This window comes from Stegostoma tigrinum, chromosome 16 (assembly GCF_030684315.1).
Source record: "Stegostoma tigrinum isolate sSteTig4 chromosome 16, sSteTig4.hap1, whole genome shotgun sequence".
Taxonomy (NCBI): domain Eukaryota; kingdom Metazoa; phylum Chordata; class Chondrichthyes; order Orectolobiformes; family Stegostomatidae; genus Stegostoma; species Stegostoma tigrinum.
The window spans coordinates 20884444-20902045 of record NC_081369.1 but is presented as its reverse complement, the minus strand read 5'-3'; the positions used below and the strand labels follow the sequence as shown (position 1 = coordinate 20902045).

The following is a 17602-nucleotide window of genomic DNA, read 5'->3' as shown; positions in this document are numbered from 1 at the left end:
CTTACCCATTGTCTCTACTTCTTGTCACCTGCCACTCAACCGATTTCCCAGCCATTCAGTAATTTGTCTAAATTGTTTGGGCCTCCGTCTTAGTTAACAGTCTCTCACGTGGGTCTTTTTCAAGTGTCTTCTGGAAGACCATATAAACAACATCCATCGACATTCCCCTGTCCGCTACCTCAGTGACCTTACAGACGTTTATAAAGTCACGAGGTGCATGGATAGTGTGAACAGCCAAGGTCATTTTTTTTAGGGTAGGGGAGTTCAAAACTAGAAGGCAAAGGATTTTAAGGTGAGAGGGGAAAGCTTTAAAAAGGGCTGAAGGGGTGACTTTTTCACACAGAGGGTGGCGCATGTATGGAATGATCTGCCAGAGGAGGTGGTGGAGGCTGGTACAATGACAACATTTACAAGGCATCTGGGCGGGTACATGAACAGGAAGGTTTTACAGGGATGTGGGCCAAAAGCTGGCAAATGGGACTAGATTTGGAGGTCTGATCGATGTGGACGAGATGGAGCAAAGTGCTGTATGACTCAATGATTACTATCTTTTGTGTTAAAAGCGCTTCGTGAATTCACTTCAGGTGGCCTAGCTCTAATTTTAAAATAATATTGTTTGCTCTTGATGGCCTTCTGATTAACTCTGATTCCATTCTGTGCCTTTGTTTGAGAAGTAGCAGTTTACCATTTCACTAAATGTACTCTATTTTTAAAATTGTTTTTAAACTCCAAAGAACAAACATTCTGTTGAAAGTCTTGTTTGGATAGCGGCCAATCTAACAGTAGAAGACAACACAATACACAAAATATTCTAATCCTGCTCAACCAGACATTGCTGGCAAAGAAGTGTCATTCAGACTTGAAACATTAACTCTGGTCTCACTCACCACAGATGCTGCTAGACGTGCTGAGTTTCTGCAGCACTTCCATGTTTTTATTACTGGTAGCTGTATAACTTAAGAGATGTCTAGCTCAGTCAGTAGTTAACCATGGAAAATGAATTGGTTGGTAGTTAACTTTGAGGTTGTGCCATTTGTTGATGGTATATTGAATTCCTGGGGCAATTGCCAGCTGGCACCTTACCAAAATAAACCTCAACTGTGGTTTCATTGAACCATATATAATAGAGTTGTATAAAACAGATAATGTGACTTTGGTTAAACCGTACCAAAGCGAACAGCTCAAGAATAAATAATTAAATAACTGTGGGTGTAGTGAGAAGTTGTAAAGAAGTTATTAGAGTCACCAGAAATGCTGAAAAAAAAGGTGGAAGTTAACACATGACATCAATTTGTGATATTCCCATATCGCTGTCACCATCTTTTGGGATGTTAATTTAATTATTTTGACACTACTCTGATCTTAAAGCCTCCAAGTGCAGATAGCTCTTACCTGTTTTAAGAAATTAGCTTATTAATTACTTAGTGATGCTCCAAAAGCATTCTAGTCGTAACTAGTAACTAGTAACTCGAAACTTGAGATGGTAGGTCCACATTGGAACTTGTTTTGTATAACCTTGCCACAAGTCATTTAGATCAACAAACCCAATATCCTAACAACGGTCTTGTGCATTGCAACCAAAATACTGGAGGGTGTTCAACTGACCGACTTTCGGTTGGATCAAAGGACAGCTGCACATTATAGTGTCATATATGCCTAATTCATTTGCGTTATCGTCCTGTAAATTGTTTGGCCCAGTAGTCTGCGTTAGCCAGCTGGTTACATTGTAGGGCTCAAATTGCTAAAGAAGTAAAATCAAGAACTGCAAATATTGGAAACTGAAATCAGACGAGAAAAATCTGCTCTGAGTACAAAGCACGTCTGATCCTATATTTAAAAAAAAGGTAAGGACAGGTTGACATTTCAGGTGGAATAAGCTCGTCCTCGGAGATGGCAAAAATTGCATGTTACTGCATTTCTGCATGACTGCCTTCTCAACATCAAGAGACAGGAAGACCAAACTAAGCACAAATTGCCAGCAGACTTTGTTGCAGAGAATCCTAGTCTTGTAAGCTTGTACCTCTTAAAATAGTTTTAAACCTTGAATTGTCTCAACTCTCATACAATTCCTGAATGAATTGAACTAATTTGTCCAAAACAAACTGTTTGGTGTTTCAGAGATCATTGGAACTGCAGATGCTGGAGATTCCAAGATAATAAAATGCGAGGCTGGATGAACACAGCAGGCCAAGCAGCATCTCAGGAGCACAAAAGCTGACGTTTCGGGCCTAGACCCTTCATCAGAGAGGGGGATGGGGGAGGGAACTGGAATAAATAGGGAGAGAGGGGGAGGCGGACCGAAGATGGAGAGTAAAGAAGATAGGTGGAGAGAGTATAGGTGGGGAGGTAGGGAGGGGATAGGTCAGTCCAGGGAAGACGGACAGGTCAAGGAGGTGGGATGAGGTTAGTAGGTAGCGGGGGGTGCGGCTTGGGGTGGGAGGAAGGGATGGGTGAGAGGAAGAACCGGTTAGGGAGGCAGAGACAGGTTGGACTGGTTTTGGGATGTAGTGGGTGGGGGGGAAGAGCTGGGCTGGTTGTGTGGTGCAGTGGGGGGAGGGGATGAACTGGGCTGGTTTAGGGATGCAGTAGGGGAAGGGGAGATTTTGAAACTGGTGAAGTCCACATTGATACCATATGGTTGCAGGGTTCCCAGGCGGAATATGAGTTGCTGTTCCTGCAACCTTCGGGTGGCATCATTGTGGCAGTGCAGGAGGCCCATGATGGACATGTCATCAAGAGAATGGGAGGGGGAGTGGAAATGGTTTGCGACTTGGAGGTGCAGTTGTTTGTTGCGAACTGAGCGGAGGTGTTCTGCAAAGCGGTCCCCAAGCCTCCGCTTGGTTTCCCCAATGTAGAGGAAGCCGCACCGGGTACAGTGGATGCAGTATACCACATTGGCAGATGTGCAGGTGAACCTCTGCTTGATGTGGAATGTCATCTTGGGGCCTGGGATGGGGTTGAGGGAGGAGGTGTGGGGACAAGTGTAGCATTTCCTGCGGTTGCAGGGGAAGGTGCCGGGTGTGGTGGGGTTGGAGGGCAGTGTGGAGCGAACAAGGGAGTCACGGAGAGAGTGGTCTCTCCGGAAAGCAGACAGGGGAGGGGATGGAAAAATGTCTTGGGTGGTGGGGTCGGATTGTAAATGGCGGAAGTGTCGGAGGATAATACGTTGTATCCGGAGGTTGGTAGGGTGGTGTGTGAGAACGAGGGGGATCCTCTTGGGGCGGTTGTGGCGGGGGCGGGGTGTGAGGGATGTGTCGCGGGAAATGCGGGAGACGCGGTCAAGGGCGTTCTCGATCACCGTGGGGGGAAAGTTGCGGTCCTTAAAGAACTTGGACATCTGGGATGTGCGGGAGTGGAATGTCTTATCGTGGGAGCAGAGGTTCACCTGCACATCTGCCAATGTGGTATACTGCATCCACTGTACCCGGTGCGGCTTCCTCTACATTGGGGAAACCAAGCGGAGGCTTGGGGACCGCTTTGCAGAACACCTCCGCTCAGTTCGCAACAAACAACTGCACCTCCCAGTCGCAAACCATTTCCACTCCCCCTCCCATTCTCTTGATGACATGTCCATCATGGGCCTCCTGCACTGCCACAATGATGCCACCCGAAGGTTGCAGGAACAGCAACTCATATTCCGCCTGGGAACCCTGCAGCCATATGGTATCAATGTGGACTTCACCAGTTTCAAAATCTCCCCTTCCCCTACTGCATCCCTAAACCAGCCCAGTTCATCCCCTCCCCCCACTGCACCACACAACCAGCCCAGCTCTTCCCCCCCCACCCACTACATCCCAAAACCAGTCCAACCTGTCTCTGCCTCCCTAACCGGTTCTTCCTCTCACCCATCCCTTCCTCCCACCCCAAGCCGCACCCCCCGCTACCTACTAACCTCATCCCACCTCCTTGACCTGTCCGTCTTCCCTGGACTGACCTATCCCCTCCCTACCTCCCCACCTATACTCTCTCCACCTATCTTCTTTACTCTCCATCTTCGGTCCGCCTCCCCCTCTCTCCCTATTTATTCCAGTTCCCTCCCCCCATCCCCCTCTCTGATGAAGGGTCTAGGCCCGAAACGTCAGCTTTTGTGCTCCTGAGATGCTGCTTGGCCTGCTGTGTTCATCCAGCCTCGCATTTTATTATATTGTTTGGTGTTTCAGACAGCTTCACTGATGTCCTGGTCTGCAGAGTTACATTTAATATTGATGCAATTCGCATTGATAGTGTTCCCATGTTTTATTGAATTCACAACTATCAGATGCGTTTTTTGTATTCAACTTTCAGTAGCATGTGGGTAATAAATTGCAATACAGTTGCTGTATTCCCAGGAAATTATACATACAAACTGCAGTAAGTTCAGAAATGGAACACAAGAAGTACAAAGGAAGACATTAAATGAATCAATGCTGCTTAATTCATGACTTGTGCAATTGTTATTGGCTGCTGACATTTCTGTATTATGTTATGGAAAGAACATTTCTACAATGTGAACTAAGCTTGCCACCTAATGGCACAAATACAGAATTGCAGTCTAGATTGGTACAGAGGGAAGCCTTTGTTGTTTGCCTAATATAGATTTCAGGTAATGAAATGTGAGGCTGGATGAACACAGCAGGCCCAGCAGCATTTCAGGAGCACAAAAGCTGACGTTTCGGGCCTAGACCCTTCATCAGAGAGGGGGATGGGGGGAGGGAACTGGAATAAAGAGGGAGAGAAGGGGAGGCGGACCGAAGATGGAGAGAAAAGAAGATAGGTGGAGAGGAGAGTATAGGTGGGGAGGTAGGGAGGGGATAGGTCAGTCCAGGGAAGACGGACAGGTCAAGCAGGTGGGATGAGGTTAGTAGGTAGGAGATGGAGGTGCGGCTTGGGGTGGGAGGAGGGGATGGGTGAGAGGAAGAACAGGTTAGGGAGGCAGAGACAGGTTGGACTGGTTTTGGGATGCAGTGGGTGGGGGGGAAGAGCTGGGCTGGTTGTGTGGTGCAGTGGGGGGAGGGGATGAACTGGGCTGGTTTTGGGATGCGGTAGGGGAAGGGGAGATTTTGAAGCTGGTGAAGTCCACATTGATACCATTGGGCTGCAGGGTTCCCAAGCGGAATATGAGTTGCTGTTCCTGCAACCTTTGGGTGGCATCATTGTGGCAGTGCAGGAGGCCCATGATGGACATGTCATCTAAAGAATGGGAGGGGGAGTGGAAATGGTTTGCGACTGGGAGGTGCAGTTGTTTATTGCGAACCGAGCGGAGGTGTTCTGCAAAGCGGTCCCCAAGCCTCCGCTTGGTTTCCCCAATGTAGAGGAAGCCACACCGGGAACCAGTCCAACCTGTCTCTGCCTCCCTAACCTGTTCTTCCTCTCACCATCCCTTCCTCCCACCCCAAGCCGCACCTCCATCTCCTACCTACTAACCTCATCCCACCTGCTTGACCTGTCCGTCTTCCCTGGACTGACCTATCCCCTCCCTACCTCCCCACCTATACTGTCCTCTCCACCTATCTTCTTTTCTCTCCATCTTCGGTCTGCCTCCCCCTCTCTCCCTATCTATTCCAGAACCCTCACCCCACCCCCCTCTCTGATGAAGGGTCTAGGCCCGAAACGTCAGCTTTTGTGCTCCTGAGATTCTGCTGGGCCTGCTGTGTTCATCCAGCCTCACATTTTATTATCTTGGATTCTCCAGCATCTGCAGCTCCCATTATCATAGATTTCAGGTGCTGCTTTTTTGCATCATAATGTAATCTTGTTCGGAACAATACCTTCTATTTATTCTAACAATGTGAACTTTAGTGTACACCTGGATGAGGGACAGCATCAAGGGTCTTTGTGGAGTGGCAGTGGTGAAGAATGAGTATTGCCATTGTTGAGAGTGACTGCAGACTTTCTGGCGTTACTCCTAATGCACTAAGCATTTGTGAATTTGCACTTATCACCTGCTTTCTGTATGTCAAAAGTCCTCACCATATTCCTCTGCAGCAAAATGTAACAGAGCATCTTCACCCTTTAGCGAACTGTCCTTTACCCCCCCCACCCATCGCAGCCAAACAGCCGAGATAGCGCTGCTGCTGCTCGTGAGGAGACAGTGCAGTCCAAAAGCAGATAACTTTCCCCTTCCGTATTGGAATGATTCCAAAGTAAAGGTTGTGTCCACAGTCACTGGCTGTGTTGTCGTTGCCATGTTGTGCTGCTGCCTGCATTTGGTATCAGCTTTTGTGAGCACCTCCTAAGTCAAACAGTGGCCGTGCATGCACTATTCCAGGCTGGGTTCATATTCCTTGCTGATGTTGAGTTAACAGAATTGCTTTCTGACGGCACGGAGTGCGTAGGGCCTCTTATTGAGAGCCCATCTGCCCTTATAAGGGTCAGAGAGCGCAGTTTTTGTGTTGCTTCGATTCAGTCTCTGTACATGCAACAGCCCGTAAGGAATCAATAAACTGTTACGGTACAGCCTGTTATTCCTGCACCGCCTCTCTAAATGAGACTGATAACGGACTTGACGCCATTTCCCTGTGTTGTACGTTGTTTCTGTTCAAATAATGATCCAGTGCCCTTTGAACCTGCCTGCGCTACACTTCCAGACTGTGCCTTCCACACCACAGCTACTCTCTGTGTGAATTTTATTTTCGCATTGAAAACGTGTATCGAATCTCTCTCTGCTTTCTCTAAGGAGAATGTTAACTGGCAGTAAGTGGTCTTTAGTGATCTTTGCGGTGGCGTTTGTGGTCTTTGCAGCCTTTACCACATGCCATATCTCTTCCTGTTGACGCCACCAACTTTTCATAGGATAAACTGCCTGCGAACTCGGCAACAATTGTTAAACATCATTCTTCTACCAGCTTAGCAGTAGTTGATGATTTCTTTAAAAAGCGTCAGCAGAGAGATCTTTCTTTTTGCTGAGTGGATGCTAAGCTCTGTGAGGTTAGCGAGAAAGTTAGAACATTTACTCAGTTGATTGTGGACTTGAGAGGGTTAGCTTATGAGGTGAGATTGAGTAGACTGAGACTGTACTCACTGTAATTTAGAAGAATGCAGACTGGGGTCTAATGGAAACACATAACATTATGAAGGGATTGAATAAGATAGAATCAGAGAGGTTGTTCTTGGAATCTCCAGCATCTGCAGTTCCCATTATCTCTGAGGTTGTTTCCATTGACAGGTGAAACTAGAACCGGGGGTATAGCCTTAAAATCAGGGGGAGCAGATTTAGGACTGAGCTGAGGAGGAACTTCTTCACCCAGAGGATTGTGAATGTGTGGAACTCCCTGCCCAGTGAAGCAGTTGAGGCTACCTTATTGAATGTTTTTCAGACAAAAACAGATGGGTTTTTGAACAGTGAAGGAATTAAGGGTTATTGTGAGCAGGCAGCTAAGTAGAGCTGAGTCCACCAAAATATCAGCCATGATTTTATTGAATGGTGGAGCAGCCTCGATGGCCTACTCCTGCTCCTATTTCTCCAGTGGAAGGGAGTATTAAATGCTTGTTGTTTAACACCAAGTCTGACCAGACCTTGTAATGGCAGTGTAACAGGCAACGGTTTACACACACAACTTCCAGATGAAATGTTTCAATGGATAGTGTTAAATATTGACCTAAGATATAGCCAAATGTGATTGTATTGGAAGGTTTGAGGAAACCATGAGATATTTCACTAAAGCTTCAAAAGTCTTATAACAAGGCAAGCTAAAAATTGTTTAAAAACTCATTTTCTAGTGACATACCATCTACTGACTACATTATATTTAACTCAGGTGTGTTCCGTGCTGCACTATTGCATACACTGGTTTTATTTTCAAATGCATCAAGCAATGTCAGCAATGAGGGGAAAAAGTGGAATTTTAATCATCCTTGAAACTTTCTGGAGAACCTATCAAAACATTTTCTCTAGATAGTTACGTTTTGACTTAGAACTGCAACTTATGCCTAAGGAATCAGTAAGTCCAAGGAAAATAAATTGGATTTGCTCTTTTTTAAAGTTTTCATTCAGTTTATGACATGCACTAAAAAGACTTTCCCGTCGTATTGTAGAAACCCAAATAAATAACTGCACATTTGACAAGACGTGATATGAATTATGACAGATTTTGTTGGAGCTTGCCCTGCCAGTAAATATCCCAGCAGGAGCACTCCCTATGATCTTCCTCTTTGGAGATAGCAAATTGCAGACAATTTACATCTGAATTTCCAATTTGGACGTTTTCCTGCTGAGACAGCAAATACAGATGTAATCCTCCTCAATTTCCATTCTAACTGGAATAAAACACCAAAAAAAAATGCATTTTTGTCCTTCCAATCTGAATTTCAGTCTGAAGAGAGCATTTTCCGCTGGAACAAGTTGCACTGAGATAACGGAGCACATTCTTCGGATGTTGTCAAATAGCTTGCAAGTCAGTGCTTTACCTTTGAGACATAGTCTCTGTTGATATACGGAGAAATGCACCTGTCAGTTTGCACACAGAATAGGCCCACAAACAGCAGTAAAATCAACGACTGCAGAGTCTCCCCTTACGTTGAGACTATGTCCGTTTGTTGTGACTCCACAAATGGGGAATGTCAGCTCTCTGAGTCTGCCCTGTTAAACCTTTACGGAATCTTTTGTGTTTCAGTGAAATCACTCTCATTCTGCTAAATCCCAAAGCTTATAAGCCTGCTTGGCAAATTGGATCCAATATTGGTTTAATAGAAGGAAGCAGAGGGCTATGGTCAAAAGATGTTTTTGTGCCTGGGAAGCCTGTGTCTCGTGGCGTTGCCCAGGATTTAGTGTCAGGCCCCTTGCTGTTTGACGTGTATGTTTATAACCTAGGCATGAATGGGGGCGGTACAATCAGCAGGTGTACAGACGACATGAGAGTTGGTGGTATGGGGCGACACGGTGGCTCAGTGGTTAGCGCTGCTGCCTCACAGCACCAGGGGACCCGGGTTCGATTCCAGCCTCGGGTGACTGTCAGTGTGGAGTTTGCACATTTTAGGATACCCAACGCTTCCTCCTTCCTTATGTCAACTTGACTGAGAGTAAGCAAACATCTATCCCCAACCTCAACATCTGTCATGTCCCTCTCCTTGGTGAATACTGATGCAAAGTACTCGTTACGAATGTCACTCATTTTCTCTGACTCAGTACATAACTTCCTTTCTTTGTCCTTAAGTGGGCCAATCCTTTCTCTAGTTACCCTGTTGTTCTTTATATATGAATAAAAGGCTTTGGGATTTTCCTTAACCATGTTTGCCAGCAATATCTCATAGCTCTTTGCCCTCTTAGTCCCTCATTTCAGATTCGCTCTACATTCCCCATATTCTTCCAAAGCTTTGTCTGTCTTCAGTCACCTAGACTTCGTATGCATCCTTTTTCCTCTTAGCTAGAGACATTCAAGATGACCAGAGGATTAGATAGGGTGGACAGTGAGAGTCTTTTTCCGAGGATGATGACATCAGCTTGTACAAGGGTGCATAGCTACAAATTGAGCAGTGATAGATTTAAGACAGATGTCAGAGGCAGGTTCTTTACTCAGAGTGGTAAGGGCGTGGAACGCCCTGCCTGCCAATGTAGTTAACTCAGCCACATTAGGGGCATTTAAACAGTCCTTGAATAAGCATGTGGATGATGATGGGATAGTGTAGGGGGATGGGCTTAGATTAGTTCACAGGCCGGCACAACATCAAGGGCCGAAGGGCCTGTTCTGCGCTGTATTGTTCTATGTTCTATTCTCCCTGTGTCTGCGTGGGTTTCCTCCGGGTGCTCCGGTTTCCTCCCACAGTCCAAAGATGTGCAGGCCAGGTGGATTGGCCATGCTAAATTGCCCGTAGTGCTTAGGAGTATGTGGGTTATAGGGGGATGGGTCTGGGTAGGATGCTGCATGGGGCGGTGTGGTATGTTGGGCCGAAGGGCCTGTTTCCACACTGTAGAGAATCTAATCTAATGAATAGTGAGGAGGAAAACTTTAGATTACAGGACTTGCCACTAGGAAGGCTAGTTGCCAACCTTTCCTCGTCTGGCCCTTAACTGCCCTCTGAAATGGCATAAAGAGACAACGAGTTCGAGGACATCAAAATATGAACAGTAAATGTTGCCAGTAATGCCCACATTCCCCTTGATTGAATTTTGAAAATGTTGTTTTGTTACAAGCTCTTGTGACTGATTAAAGCTAATTGCTAATTTATTAATTGCCGTGAGCTGCCTTTTTGAGTGACTGCGTTTAGTGTAGATAGACCCACAGTTTTGCTAGGGAGGGAGTTCCAGTATTTTGATCTAGTTGACAGTGCAAGAACAGTGATATATTCCCAAGTCAGGATGGTGTGAGGCTTGGAGGGTAACTTGCAGGTATTGGCGTTTCAATGTATATGCTGCCCCAGTCCTTCTAAACTGTAGTGGCCATGGGTTCGGACGATACAGTTTAAGAACAGCAAGGAACCTTGGTGAATTTCTGCAGTGCATCTTGTAGGTGGTACACACTGCTGCTATTACTTTGCATCAGTAGCGGAGGGAGTGAATATCTGGGATATGGTGCCAATCCAGTTGGCTGCTTTATCTAGATAGTGTTGCGCTTCTTGAGTGTTCTTGGAGCTGAAGTTGTCCAGTCAAGTAGGGAGCACGGCATCACGCTCCTGACTTGGTGTTTTGTAGATGTTGGACAGGCTTTGAAGAGTCAGGAGGTGAGTTACACATTGCAGGATTCCTAACCTCTGACCTGTTCTTGTAGCCAAAGTGTAAGGACTGTGTTTTCTGCTCCTTATCATTTACTTCCTCGCATTGAGGGGCAGCACGGTGGCTCAGTGGTTAGTGCTGCTGCTTCACAGCACCAGGGACCCAGGTTCAATTCCAGCCTCGGGCGACTGTCTGTGCGGAGTTTGCAGATTCTACCCGTGCCTGCGTGGGTTTCCTTCGGGTGCTCCGGTTTCCTCCCACAATCCAAAGGTGTGCAGATTAGCTGGATTGCCATGTTAAATTGCCCATATTGTTCAGAAATGTGTAGATTTGGGGGAATTATAGGGGGATGGGTCTGGGTGGGATGCTGTGTAGGTTGGTATGGACTTGTTGGGCCGAAGGGCCTGTTGCCGCACTGTAGGGATTCTATGATTGATCCTACATCCTGTTTCTTTGAGCCACCATCCTTCCTTACTGCTGCCATGTTGCCAGTCTCTACTGTTAGGACTATCCCTCTCCCACTGCCTTAAGTCTTTTGTATTTGTATTTTTTTGCTACATTAGTAGAATATTTCATTCTCAGTGATGTTTCCCTTTCTGCTACATCTCTCTAATGCCAGTAGATGGATTTATCTTTGTGCCAGCATTACAACTGCTTTGCCCACCGAGATAAAACGCCGTTAACTTAAACCTTTTATCATCCTTTGCTCCCGACTTAGTTTCACTCACTGGACCTCCATCTGTGTTAATTTCTGCTCTTTCCTATGACAATCTGTCTATCTTTATCCAAATTGTTTTGCTGCTCAGTGATCTTGAATTTACTCTTGACATTTATAAATAACCCCTCGTTTGATACACATTGTCTGAGCCGCGTATTCAACCGTGATTTATTTAGCCCTGCGCCAAATGTCATGTAACCTCACGATTACGAACCAAGTCATTGTCTTTAAAGTTCTTCTTGTTAATTTGGGCCCCGCCTTCTCAAGCTCCCTCATCAGAGCCTCATTCCTCGATGTTGGCTTCCCGTTGGATAATAATGCGTCGTCGTCCTGCATGACTTATTTTCCAGATATGAGGAACTACTCTTAATACTGTCATTCCACATTACTCCAGCCCTGGAGCAGGGCTTGAACTCACAATTATCAGGTGTGAAGGCCAGAGCAATGACCTGAGACTATTTGTCTTAAACCTGGAGTGCAGTACCGTTGCTAACAACTGTCGTTGGACTGAAATGATTATACAAAGATATAAAAACACGTGGCTTATGATCTCCCTCTGCCCCCTCAGATGTACATAGATAAGCTGTAGAGCTGGGCTGAGAGGTGGCAATGGCGTTTAATGCGGACAAGTGTGAGGTGATACACTTTGGTAGGAGTAACCGGAAGGCAAAGTACTAGGCTAATGGTAAGATTCTTAGCAGTGTAGATGAGCAGAGAGATCCCGGTGTTCATGTACACAGATCCTTGAAAGTTGCCACCCAGGTTGACAGGGCTGTTAAGACGGCATACAGTGTTTTAGCTTTTATTAATAGAGGGATCGAGTTCCGGAACCAAGAGGTTATGGTGTAGCTGTACAAAACTCTGGTGTGGCCGCACTTGGAGTATTGTATACAGTTCTGGTCACCGCATTATAAGAAGGATGTGGAAGCTTTGGAAAGGGTGCAGAGGAGATTTACTAAGATGTTGCCTGGTATGGAGGGAAGGTTTTACGAGGAAAGGCTGAGGGACTTGAGGCTGTTTTCATCAGAGAGAAGAAGGTTGAGAAGTGACTTAATTGAAACATATAAAATAATCAGAGGGTTAGATAGGGTGGATAGGGAGAGCCTTTTTCCTAGGATGGTGACGGCGAGCACAAGGGGGCATAGCTTTAAATTGAGGGGTGAAAGATATAGGACAGATGTCAGAGGTAGTTTCTTTACTCAGAGAGTAGTAAGGGAATGGAACGCTTTGCCTGCAACGGTAGTAGATTCGCCAACTTTAGGTACATTTAAGTCGCCATTGGATAAGCGTATGGACATACATGGAATAGTGTAGGTTAGATGGGCTTCAGTTTGGTATGACAGGTCGGCACAACATCGAGGGCCGAAGGGCCTGTTCTGTGCTGTAATGTTCTATGTTCTATATTGGTACAAAATCGGCCAAGTTAGGATTAAGAACATTTGAAATGTAACTTGTTAAATCTGATTCCGTTTCTGTGGCTGTCATTGGGTAACAGTTGTTGTTGCATCCATCTTATACACAGTGAGGCTTTTGAAATGGATGTGTTTTATAAAGAAGTCATGACTTGCATGGAAGCAAAGAGGGACATATTAAACGCAAAATGTCGAGAAAAATCCGAACAATTGCCTGGAGATAATGGATCACCTGATACCGTACAAATGGCAGTCAGATTCAACAAGTAAGAATGCAGAACGATCACAATTATTACTGTGTGTTAAGAGAATGTTTTGGGTGTTTTTTTTCTGATGCATTTTTTTCTTCAGATTGGCCCTTTGACATCAATTTATTTAGTAGCTTGAATAAGGTTTTATCCTGTCACTCATCAGATTTAAATCAAACTTTGTTGTTTGTGAAATCTGATAACAGAGATATTCTGCCCATTGCCAACAGGGGCATTCTGATAGAAGTCCTGTTGAAATCATAATCCGATATCTCGAGTTGAGTAAATAGAGGGGTAGTTCTCCAGGATTTTGCTGCTATCTTTTACTTAGTTCACACTGCTCACGATGAGAAACAAGCAGTGATCCATGAGCATATTTCAAAGACCAACAGGAAAATGTCTATCAGGTTCGAAACCTTACGCATAATTAGATTCACCTGATTTCCTAATGTATATTTATCAAGTTTCGGTATTTTTAGCTGCACCTGTTAACTCGCACGCATTGTCTTAACTTTGTAAGATGTACAAAAGTAATCTTGCCTCAAGAACAGATGTCCTGGCTGTTGTCTGGGTGAACTGTGAAGGTATTTAGTTGTTGTTAAGCAGATCTTCCTGAATCAGGATAACCTTGCCAACCTAAGATATTCTGCCTTTTAAGAGATACATGTTTTGTTACATGATTTTACAGTATTTCTTAAAATGTAGAATGAAATAGGACAAAATAAGTAGGCGAAGAAAATGGTTTATCAAGGCTGGTTTAGTCAGACGGATACAAACGATTATTTTGGTTCGGATAGGTAAACACTAAGCTAACAGGGATGCCCCAGTGGGGTTGCCCACTAAGTAGATGCAGTATAGGAAAGTCAGAGGTAAACCGCCATCTCCTAACTGCAGCCAGGGTTTGTGAAGTTACTGGCTGTCTGACTTAGGTTCGCTGGTTCTGGGCAAAGGAGGGTGGTGGTGATGTGGGGAGTTGGGCATCAAGGACCTTCAAGAGTTCCTGTTCGCTGTACAGCAGCTACACCTGGAAGAAGTGCCTGAAGATCAACATATGGGGGCTTCAGGCTAGTGCAGGAAGGTCTGTGACCTGCACCAACCACTCCCACTAGCATAATACAGAAGTAACACATGGCCTCTGGCTTTGGCTCCTGACCAAAGTTCTAACAGTTACAATTGAGATATTCTTTTCCTGAACCTAGACATAGGTGGTGTCTGGATAAGGGAACACGATTCCATGTGAGGCAATGTAGCCAATGGCTGAGTCAAAACTTCAAATTTAATGAGCTGTAAAGATAGATATACACACACACGTACATACACACACATGCACACACTCACTCGCAAACTCTCTCTCTCTTTCTCTATGTGTCTCTCTCTCTCTGTCTCTGTCTCTCTCTCTCTCTCTCTCTCTCTCTCTCTCTCTCTCTCTCTGTCATATGCACACACACATACACACAGTCATACACTCTTTCTCTCGCTCACTCATACACACACTCACAAACACACACATACACACACACACACACTGTCATACATGCTGACACACTCACTTTTTCTCTCTCTCTCCCTTTCTCTCTTTCTCTTTCACTCTTTCCCCTCAACCCCCCCCCCCCCCCCCCACTTCCCAGGCATGTGCACACACATGCGCGCATACACGCAAGCACACGCACTTGCACATACATACATGTGCACACACATACATACATTCATGTTGGGGAAAGCTCTTCCCTGTCTGTGCAGTGTAGAATCCCTTCCACAGCCTGCTGTACACATTCTCTCTTATTGCACATTGGTCATGGCTAGAGTACAGAATGAATTGAGTCAGGAATTACAAAGTGTGTTCTGGGAAGGAAAAGCTTGAGTGAACCTGGGACAAGACAAATAAAGCAAAGTGGCTGATGGAATGTGGAAAGAGCTGCTGCCGGTGGCAGTGGTCCACTAACCATTTTTCCATCATAGTCCCATGTTTTCCAACTGGCCACAGGAGCCAGTTGGCAGGTTTAAAGACCATTTAATGAGACCTGCAGCCACAATCATTTGCCAAAGAATGTGAGCAGCTAACTGCAAAGCAGCTGTAATCCAGCATCCTGAGTTCTCCACCAGATATACTTTCTTTTAACTCTGCTCCAAATCCAAGTCAATGTCTAAGGAATAATCTGTTCAACAAGTGTTTTATTAAAGCTATTTGTTTTTTTTGCCTCTCAGTAATTTGAGATAAGGTCACTATAAAGTCATTTTGTACCATTCACAATTTAGGTCACTAATTTATGCTACTTGTGTTCCTTCTCCAGGCGTGAATACCCACCTCAAATCACACCCAAAATGATACTACTTGAATGGTGTCGGAAACAGAAACTTCCACAACCAGTCTATGTCACAGTAAGTGTCAACCATTACTTTATGCTGTCATACACCTGTTCACACAGCCAAGCATGTTTTTAACTGAACTCCCCATTAGTACGCTAATAATGCTACTTAAAAACCATGTCTAGTTTGTTTGTACATTAGAGTTGTATCTTTAAATCCAGTTAAGCAGAGCTGAAAAGTGAAGGTCATTTTGCAGCAGATAGAGGATGAACAGCTTCTTTCCTTTATAGAAATTGAATTCTTAACATGCACATTTCTTTAAAAATCAACTGATCACATCTCAGAAGCTGTAAAATAATTATTTCTCTAATTGGCTTATTACCCATTGCTAATTGCGCTGGAGAAGGGGTTGGTGAGCTGTCATCTTGACCTGTTGCAGTCCTTGGTTTGTAGGGACACTAATAGCGCTGTTAGGGATTGACCTAGCAACACTGAAGGGACAGCAATATGTTTTCAAATCAAGTGAGTGGCAAGGGAGGGGCTTGTAGCTGGTGTTCCTAGGCATCTTCTGTACTTGTTCTTCAATGTGACCGAGCTCACAGGTTTGGAAGGTGCTGCTGGATGAACCTTGGTTCAGTTTCTGCAGGACATTTTGTAGATAGTATGTGCTACCTCCTTTGTGAATGGACCTGCAGAGAATGATTGGAGCGTATGGTGGATGTGGTGCCAAGCAAGTTGCCTACTCTGTCCTGAATATGTCTAGCTGCTTCAGTGTTGTTGGTGCTGCTCTCACCCAGGCGTCTGGAGAATATTCCAACACGTTACACCTGAGTTGTGCCTGCCTACCCTCCCAACTCACAAGGACGCTGACCGTGGGGGATTCAGTGATGGTCATGCCATTGAAGTTCAATGAACCATGGTTAACTTTGCTCAGAGGGAATGGTCATTGCTTGGCATTTGTGTGGCAAGATTGTTACATGTCATTTATCAGCCTAAGCCTGAACATTGCCTAGGTCTTGCTGCATATGGATATGGGCTGCCTCAGTATCTGAGGAGCTGCGAATGGTGTTGAACATAGCACAATCATTGGCGAACATCCCAATTTCTAACCTCATGATGGAGGAAAGGTCATTGAAGTAGCTGTGGATAGTTGGGCAGAGACCACTGCCCTGAGGGATTCCTGTAGACATGGCCTAGACCTCAGATGACTAGCCTCCAACAGCCATAACCATCCTCCTCCAAGCCAGATAAGGCTCCAACCAGCCCAGAGATTTCCTTCGATTTCCATTGATTCCAATTTTGCTGGAGCTCCTGGGCACCATACTCAGTCAAGTGCTGTCATGATTTCATTGGCAGTCACTGTCATCTGACTTCTGGAGTTCATCTGTTTAGTCCGTGTTTGGATCAAGTCTGTAATGAGGTCAAGAGCCGGGCTGCCCTGGCAAAACGCAAACGGAGTGTCAATGAGTAGGTTATTCCTTTGCTATTGTGGCTTGATGATCTCTTCCATCACTTTTCTGATGATGGAGAGTAAAAAGACAGGGCAGTAATTAGCCATGTTGGATTTGTCCTGCTTTTTGCCCACAGGGTGTACCTGGTCAATTTTCCACATTCAATTAAATGCCAGTCTTATAACTGTACAGGAACAGCTTGACAGCTTGGGAGCAAAAGTTTTCACGACTGTTGCTGGAATGTTGTTGAGGCCCATACCTTTGTGGTATCCAGTTTCTTCAACCACTTCTCAATGTCACGTGAATAAAATTGGTTGCAGACTGGCACTTACAGTGCTGTGGACTTCAGGATGATACCGACATGTATAATGCACTTGGCCGTTCAGGCCGAAGGTGGATTCAGATGCTTCAGGTCGGCTTTCTGCATTGGTGTGCTGAGCAGCCCCATCATTGTGGGTGGGGATATTTGTGGAGTTTGTACCTCCTGTGAATTGTTTATTTGTTCACTACCGACTGACCTGGAAGAAGAATGTTTGGGACTAAAGCAACAACATACAACGCCGCCTGGAAACTGGAGGAGCAGTACCTCATATTCCACCTTGGGAGCCTACAACCCAATGGTCTCAATGTGGACTAATAGCTTCAAAATCTCCCCACTCCCGACCATCCCAAGTTCAGCCCCCACTCTCATGCCCACCTTTTTGACTTGTCCGTCTTCTCTCCCACCTATCATCCCCTCCCACCTTGCTGACCAACCCCCACCATTGCCTACCTGGACTCACCTATCACCACCCCACCTATTTGCCCCAGCCCCACCCCTCCTCTTCCTATTTATTTCG

The 17602-nt window shown here is 45.4% G+C and overlaps 1 protein-coding gene across 1 annotated transcript in view; it reads left to right on the top strand.

The window, feature by feature from the left end:
• dus2 (dihydrouridine synthase 2) overlaps positions 1-17602 on the top strand; it is an 88395-nt gene that overhangs the window by 58053 nt on the left and 12740 nt on the right. Inside the window, exons 13-14 of the mRNA XM_048546884.2 lie at positions 12868-13023; positions 15297-15384. Of these exons, the coding sequence (XP_048402841.1) occupies positions 12868-13023; positions 15297-15384 (244 nt within the window). The remainder of the gene's footprint in view (positions 1-12867; positions 13024-15296; positions 15385-17602) is intronic.